The 8542-nt window shown below is 33.8% G+C and overlaps 1 protein-coding gene across 1 annotated transcript; it reads right to left on the reverse strand.

Annotated features, from left to right (window-relative positions):
* Positions 1 to 651: 651 nt before the first annotated feature.
* On the reverse strand, positions 652 to 8221 carry LOC130828821 (uncharacterized). Its single transcript, XM_057694824.1, has 2 exons — positions 7349 to 8221; positions 652 to 1046 (listed from the first exon to the last, which is right to left on the reverse strand). Exons 1-2 carry the CDS (start codon positions 7890 to 7892, stop codon positions 814 to 816), a joined length of 777 nt encoding a protein of 258 aa, XP_057550807.1. The 5' UTR covers positions 7893 to 8221; the 3' UTR covers positions 652 to 813.
* Between the last annotated feature and the right edge of the window lie 321 nt (positions 8222 to 8542).

Below are 8542 nucleotides of genomic sequence, written 5' to 3' on the forward strand. Positions count from 1 at the left end.
TGTTTCTCTCTTCGTTTTTACTTTCAAGATGTATTTGATGAAAGAGGGGCAAAAACACATATACCCTAAGCTTTCCAAAGAAGCTAAAATAATAACCCCACATGAGTTATAACAAGTGGACATTTGGGCTCTACATAAAATGGGTTTCTCCTTATAGAAAGAAACCCAAAAACTCAACAATTAGTTGGATTTTTGACCTAAATTTGTGTATTTTTATTGATTTGTTCGAACAATTGCATCATTTGTACCATTGATTAATTGTTTGTTTAGTTGTGTTCTTGATGTATAGTTCGCCATTTTTTGGCTTGATTTTGGTTGGTTTTTGGCCTAAATGAGTTTTTTGGATGGTTTGGTATATGATGAGATTTTTTAAAAAAAAAAGAAAAAAAGATTTTTGATCTTCTAACCTTTTAGGCTCTAATACCACATTACAAAATATTAAAGTTTTTCCACCAAGTTTTTGTATTCTCATAAGTTCTAAGTTGTACTTACATGTGAGTTAGTTATCCCATTTATAAGCTTAAGGTGTAATATATCAACACAAATTAATTAAACGTTTCATTTAGTTTTTGAAATTATTCACCAATCACTATTAGAATTAAAATAGTATATCGACAAGTGTGCAAAATTAAATAGAACATTTGATCAAAGTAGAGGGAGTAAAAAGCAACTACACAGTAGTAGTCACTATAAGGATTTATGCATAATACTTTTATAATTTACATATCCTGATATAATGAATCACAACCTGTTCCAACTGTTATTGGCAAACTGAAGCGAAAGGAAGAATACCAATCTTGGGTCTCCACCATTTTAGTTCCTTTCCAAAGAATTAGGCATGATGACAGAGCTCACATCTGTTTCAACCTTCTTCCTGATAGGAGATAATCGATGCTTTGCCCATTCCTCTAAGGCTTTTCGTTGTAAAGAGCTCATGCGGATATAAGGGCGCCGTTCTTTGATCAGTTTCTCCGCATCTTTCCAGTTATCCACCATTCCTAAAGCCACTAGTAAAGCACACATAACTGCTACACTTCTTCCATGACCTGAAAAATCATGCTACCTTTACTTATACGGAAATTCACTCAAAATGAAATTATTACATTGATAACGTGAGCATCGTAACCGGATCAAATTACCAATTGATATACAAACGATTTCCAACTAGTTTTCAAAATCATAAAGCAAAAATCAGCTTTGCATAGAGTAGAGTGTTCGTGAAACCAGGTTAGAGTCCTGTTGTGGTAAAATCTGACCATGGTTTAAAAACATGAAAATCATAACCGGATCAAATTACCAATTCAGGTTCAGGTTTGCAAAGAAACAGAAAGGTGTCTTGGCGAAGGGCGAGTATAACATTAGAGGTCAATGGTCATCAACATCTTTTTGCTGTTATGAGATTCAGTGAGTTCAAACAATCCCTTCCTTCTGTCTCCTGAGACTATTGATTTCTAGCTGTGACTTTGATATAAGTAGCTTGGAGATTCCCAAGCTTTCTCAGTCTTGTTGCATTGAGTGCATATTGTTCCTCAATTCCGATGACATATCTAACTGCAGTTTGAGTTAAGGGATTGATTAACTCAGGCTGTATACCTAATCATGCTGTTCTAGCAAAGCAATTAAACTTCCGGAGATTCCATTGTTCTTCTATTTGTGGATGCAACAGGGTTTTTTACTCATAAAGAAGTGCACAAAATACAGACGCTGTGCCTAAGATTATAAACCAGCAGGAGTTTGGAGTAAATGGGCTTTCTTCTTTTCTCTGAAGATGAGAGAGTTCCTAGGTCTGTTGATTCCCGTAATTTTTAGTACAATAGGTCTGTATCCAAACACAATTTCTGCTAACGAAAATGCTAGAGAAAAAACACAATATTCAAAGATCTGCAATTCTGTCAGGGTCTTCTAGCACAAAATCGGGTAAAAGATTTTAGTGATTGCTCAAGTACACTGAAAACATAACGGAAAGCAGAATTCAAGGTCCCAATAATACCACATATTTGACTGTGCGCCTCTTCTATACTAGCATGCCTTGCTCTCGAACCCAGTTGATTACAAACAAATGATATAAATCAAACATAATTAGGAACTATGTAAAACACACTTGTAACACGAGCAAAGTTAGCCCTGAACAAGACTAAGATGACTAGCTTACATAACCAGGAACCCAATACAGGTCCATAAACAACCTAAAAAAGCATTAAACGAAACCCCAAATGTAAAAAGCTGACATTAACCATATTTAAAAGACCCATGTTTTTCTTTAGATGACAAATATAAGGTGAGTTAGTAACCAAGTCTCAGAAACTGTACCATAAGATATAGGAATAAAGTTTTGAGTCACAGCACCTTGTGAATCCCCATACAGTTGACAAGCCAATAAATTACAAGAGGAGAAATGGAATCATATTTCTATTGAAGATTTACCCTGACAACAATGATGTCGAAGTCTTAATACCAAAGATATTGGGTCAGCCATATAAACCAAAACATGATGTGAATGTTATGAACTGAGTTAGTCAAGTAACCTAATGAGAGAAAGCTTCGGGATTGTACAATTAGGAAGTAAAACATTATTCTTATGTTAAACAGAAAGTTTATGAAAGAGATGATAGTATACATTAAAGATAGGAATAGCAACAAACGTAAAAGTTTTTCGAGCATACACCAAGTTCCCAATGTGTAGAACACATTTTGTAATTTTCCAAAAGCATGCATAGAACGCCCATGCTCTTCTTTTGCTACTCATAATATGCTAACAGAATATATTCCATTATATTTTATTCCATGCTCTTCTTTTGCTAGAGTTACTTAGTTGCCCTCTTGAAATGTTTGATGTAAGTGTATGGCATGGAGGCCATATGCCATGCATAACACCAACATCTTCAATTAAGCTTTTCAAAGTTTCTACCATCCACTTCTAATAATTGGTCTTCTTCGCACATAACAAAAATAATGTAAACAGTTTTCTCTCATTTTGTCTTCAACATCAGCAAAAGAGGATATTTTATGGATTCATTTTGAATCCTATCCTTTAGGATATGTCTACTTAGCCATCGTAACATACAAATTTCAATAACCCGCAAATTCATACAATGATCTCTTTTGAAAGGCCAACATTTTGACCCATATGGGATGCTCACAGATATTACGATGAAATTTCCCTTTACTTTAGTGGGACACTTTGTTCGATCGCATAATATTTTCACCAAATCTCTCCATTTGAACGAATCACACTCACTAATATGCTTTACAACTTGGTCAATATCATTAATCCAAGGTACTTAAAACACTCAAATAAAAAAAGCTCTTTTACATCTAATTTTACAACACCTTTCCTAGAATTATTTGTGCCAAATAATATCCCATATACTTTGCCTTACTCTAACTTAGTTAGATGCTTTTTGTTCTATTGCCTAACTCCACATCTCTAACTTAGAATCTATCTCTAGTTTCGTTCACACTTTGCCTCCATATATAGTTTATCAATCATACAAATCTAATCAGGCAATAAGACCATTATAAACAAATCGAACAAGTTGTGCCTCACAGTTATTGTTTATCAATTTGGGCATTTCAATTTGGAACTAGTTTCATGTCTTGAAGTCTTGTATTGGAGATTGATCATTCATATTTGGTTGATATGATCCACATTCATGCCTATAGTCTTTGTGGGAGTTTGTTATTACATTTTTGATCATGGTTGTTGCTAAGTTGAATTCTCTAACTCGGACCCTTTGACGTAAGGATCTCATAATTGAGCATCCTTGTAAATTCCCTAACTCGAACTCTTTAAACTAGAGCCCTCGTGATTGATTAGGCAATCACAAAATTAGAAGCTCTCAAGCATTTGATTGATTTGTATTGACTATGCTTGAGAGATAGTTTGGTCGATGAGTTAATAACTTTTCTCCTTAAATTGCACGATTCTTCTCTCTCCTTATATGTTAATTTGAGTGTTTAATGTTTTTCTGTGATTTAAGTAGTTTCCCAACATTTGGGTTTTTTCTTCATCGCCTTGCTAATCTCTTTTTTATTGTCGCAAACAAGCATCACCAAAATCAAAACAAGTGAATCTCGTGTCCTTTTGACTCGACCATAGCTTTCTATCATTAGTTGGTTTTAAATTGGATTCTAGGCTATATAAACTTTCTTTGATCGAGTGAGTGTAATACTAGACTAACAACACGAGGATTGTGGCCTCATCAATAGAGTCTTCAAGAGTTCAAGTGTGACGCACTTATTTGATGTTAGCATGAAATACCTTACTCTTGCAAATAGACGGCCAACATGTTGCTAGTAAGAAAAATTAGATTTTAATATGAGAAGTATAAAGTAGGAGATTTATTGGCAACATATACAGAAACGCTAAAGACTTTATCCAAATAATATAGGTGTGGCTAATTAGGATATACATATAAGACCACAAATTCCATTCAAGATAAGAATAGGCAATTGACTATAGATAATATTGAAGAAGAATGTATGTCATTTTAGATGAGATATTTGCAGAGATCAATTGCCAAAATCATGAATCACAACATCCAAATGCACTCGAGTTGTTGTTAGTGCTAAATTTTTTGACTTTGTAATATGAAATACAAGATAATGTAAGCAGTGTATCCTAACATGAAATTTCTGACCAAGTCAGTATGGATTTACTCTTGGAAAACATTAACGTGTATTTACTTAAAGAACTAGAAGATATAAAATTGCATTAAATACGAGCAAAAGCGCACACATATACACATGCAAGCACACACAAATGCATGTACACATGCACACACGTACACGCACATGGACACATACTCACAAAGGTAGGTTTTAAGCATATATATAAATATAATAGGCATAAGAGATAGAAAAATGGATCATTAAATTGAAGTAAGAGTTCGTTTGGTAAAAAGACAACTAGCTCATGAGTGTAAATAAGTATAAGAGATAGAAAAATGGATCATTAAATTGAATTGTTAATTGTAAATTTATGGATTTTGAGTGAGGTTACCTGTCAAAAGAGGGGAGTGAACAATTTACACTGTTGTCACAATAATCCTATCCAACTTGTTTCGATTTATCAAGGTTACCATTTTGAGTTCATAACAACATAACAATGGTTATGCACTTAGACCGAACACTTATAATTTCGTCTCAAGTTGATAGAATTAAGCAATATGTCTTGAGCAATATGCCTTATCATTGGAAAGGGTCTTTCCTCAAGGGACTAGAGGGATCCTATTTGCCCATATTAGTCTAAACATTCACGCTAATATTTTTAAAACAACACTGATAAACCAGTTCATTAAAAGCCTTATGGTATTAATGTAATGAATTTCTGAATACTAACCATTCACTATTTATCAAAATTTTCTACGAGAAAAGCAACCACAATTGACCAAGCTAGTGTGAAAATTTTGCTTGATACTAAGATGGCCAAGCAGTTTTTAAATCAAAATAACGACACCTTATTTTCAAAACAAATTTAGCTAATGGTGTAGCTGAGAAAATTTTTAGGAATATAGATGATGAAAACTCTAATTTCATGATCTAGCATTATTAATGCAAGATTTGTCCCCATTTTCCTTGGGGAAAATTCTAGCATGTGGACTTGTAAGGGTGAGAAGCTTCAAAGAGGAAGAGACATTAATATCTTTGTAAGTAAAGAATTTGTTTCGTCATTCGATTACTACATTTCCATTAAAAAGTTACCATCTAAGTCATTATCAAAAAAATAACTCTATTGATCTCTAACCAGAGGCTCAAAGAAAGGAAAGGGAAATTATAATCTTTGTAGGTGATGAGACTCTTATTAATGCAATACTCAATTGATATCTATATAAATATAGAGAATTCTAAGCATCCTTCTGTACTAAGAATATTTTAGTGATGTCCAAACTCCAAACAAAGGTAACATGATTCAATAAGCTGATAAGGATGAGGAAAAAAATCTTTTTACTTTGTATTTTAAGTCTATGTTACTCGGACTCTTTGGCTTGACTCAAATATGAGTGTCCTATCCATCACAATCTATCTAACATGAAGATTCATCAACTTTCGGAAAAAATCAGAAAGAAAATTGTTCATAGGATAGTTGAGTCTCACACTAAGTTTGACATAATTTACTGAATCAGGGTTAAAGAGGATTAAAATGAAGTACGATGTTGAAAAGCTTTGAGGGCACTCATCTTTCATTTTCATAAGCTTTTAAGAAAAGTAGTTAGGCTTTTAAAAAAAAGCAGAGGAAAGTCATAGTCATTTAGGGGCTGTTTGGTATGTGTTTTCTTAAATATGCTAACAGAAATGGATATAGCCTTTCCTTTCTTACTGTTTATTTTGACTCTAGGATAACATTTTACGTTACTTTACGTTAACGCTTTACCCTCTTTTGTTACCTCATTGATATTTGAGATAACCGTTGTCCTTCCCGTCAAACGAGGAGAAAGCAAATTGAAAAAAACCCACTACTTGTCCTTGCTGCAGTGTTATCTTCTTCAACTTCCTTTTTTGTCTCCCTCTTCTCCTACCCTCTTGTAAACAATAATGCATAATATTATTTTTTTTATAATACCCTTACCTCTCTTTATACCAAACAAATAATAAAAATAACCCTTATTATTTCCCTTTCTCCTCCTTAAGAACTTTCTTTCCATTCCCTTTCCATTCTTTATACCAAACACTTCCCTAAATTTCACCGGTGGCATAAAGGCAAGTACTTGTTACATTCTCAATGTTGATATACTATAAGAAGTTCCACAGTAAGATTCAGTTGATGTGATGTAATGTGGTGATTTGTGGTGAGATTCTTACAGGTATAATTCCTCATATTCATACCAGCAACAACCTAGAACAGTGAAAGAAAAAGCAAATGCATTTCCCTTAAGGGTATTTGTTTATTGATTGTTTATTTGATAATCTTAGTCGTCATCAACAACAACATAACTAAAAAATCGAAATGGTGTAGCCACCGAGGTATTATATGCCTCTAAACGCATTCTTACCATCTCAAAACAAGCATTCTTACTAATTTAATCAACACATCAGTCATCAACAAGATCATAAAGTGCATTAATCAAAACTGAGAGTACCGAAAACAAGAGCGACTACCAATATGCAAACATGTACAAACAGAAAACAAAAGCAACAATAATCACATGCTCGTCTATACTACAATAATGCCAAAGCCTTAATCCCAAGAGAATGAGGCAGGCTATATGAACCAATAAATCACTCTGAATGACCGCCCACATAAATTCTACTTATCAAATAGAGATAAATATATCAGACAAGCAGTTCATAAACAAAATGCATATCCATAACTATCATTAGAGGTTGCATAATGAGGTATAAGTCATACCATAGGCACAATGGATAAAGACAGGCACTCCAAGAGCTCTCTTTCTGCAACCCCATTTAACAGCAGCCTCAATCTCTGACGGCTGAGGCGACCTTGTATCCCAAGTAGGAACACAGAAGTACGGATTCTTCAAAAACTCTGAACTTCGAGGAAATTCACAAGTGCAATCAATAATAGCAGGATTTCTAGGAGGAGATTTATCAAGTGAAGAAGGCCATCCACCAACATATACACCCTCACAAATTTCAGTATAAGGCTCTTCTTTACTCATCAATCTTCTCAATGTTGAAAACATCCGAACAAAAAGTAAGAATGGACCAAAAATAATAATTGACCAAATTGGAAAAGACCCATCTGTGCTTTTCCCCAACAATATTGGAAGATTGATTTGTGGGTGTGAAGCAATTGAAACCAAAAAGAATACCAATGAAGCATATAAAAAGGGAATTGCTAGCCAATTTAATCCATTGCTTCTCATGAATACAAATACAGAGAAATAAAATGCCGCTTTTAAAAAAATTAACCTTGAAATTCCCCAATCCATTGTTTATAAGGTTGGATACTCTACAATTAGCAAAAGAACATGAAAAGATGAACTGGGATTTTGACTGAGTTTATAGATTTTAAGAAGGGAGGAAACGAATGGCAGGAAAGTTGATCGATTTGTGAGAAGACCCAGAAAAGAATACACCGTACACGCCTTCTGCGTGAAGAAACAGACAATTGATTGTTTCAATTGAAACTCTGGTGGAATAAACAGCTCAAAATTGAGATTCTGTAAGTTCTGGTGATGAACTTTTTGCGAAGCTAGAAGTTTATGGGGGCGGTTTTCGAGTATCATCATATACAAGAAATTTTTTGGGATTATAATCCACGAAATTTTGTGCGAGGTGGCATTAATATATACTAAAATTTTGGAAAATTTACCGAATAATACAAACTTTTATAAATTTTTCAACAATAATATAAACTTTCAATTAATCATGAATAATACGAACTTTGACATGTATTTTCCGCTGGTATACTAATTTACCTGTAATCGGTAAATGTGCTCAGCTCTCTTTTAAATTTTTTTTTTCTGATAAAATTAAGGAAAAGAAAGAGCAAAGTATACCAGCGTCTTCCTCACGCAGTACCAGCATCTTCTCCCTCTTTACAAACCTTCAGCCAACTCCATTGAATCTCTCTCGTTGT

Source organism: Amaranthus tricolor, chromosome 12, assembly GCF_026212465.1.
Source record: "Amaranthus tricolor cultivar Red isolate AtriRed21 chromosome 12, ASM2621246v1, whole genome shotgun sequence".
NCBI lineage: Eukaryota > Viridiplantae > Streptophyta > Magnoliopsida > Caryophyllales > Amaranthaceae > Amaranthus > Amaranthus tricolor.

Excerpts from the sequence above, each read along its gene's own strand:
- LOC130828821 (XM_057694824.1), bottom strand. The coding sequence starts at position 7,892 with ATGGATTGGGGAATTTCAAGGTTAATTTTTTTAAAAGCGGCATTTTAT. Across the intron at positions 1,047-7,348 it reads CTTTATCCATTGTGCCTATG|GTCATGGAAGAAGTGTAGCA; the intron begins GTATGACTTATA and ends ATGATTTTTCAG.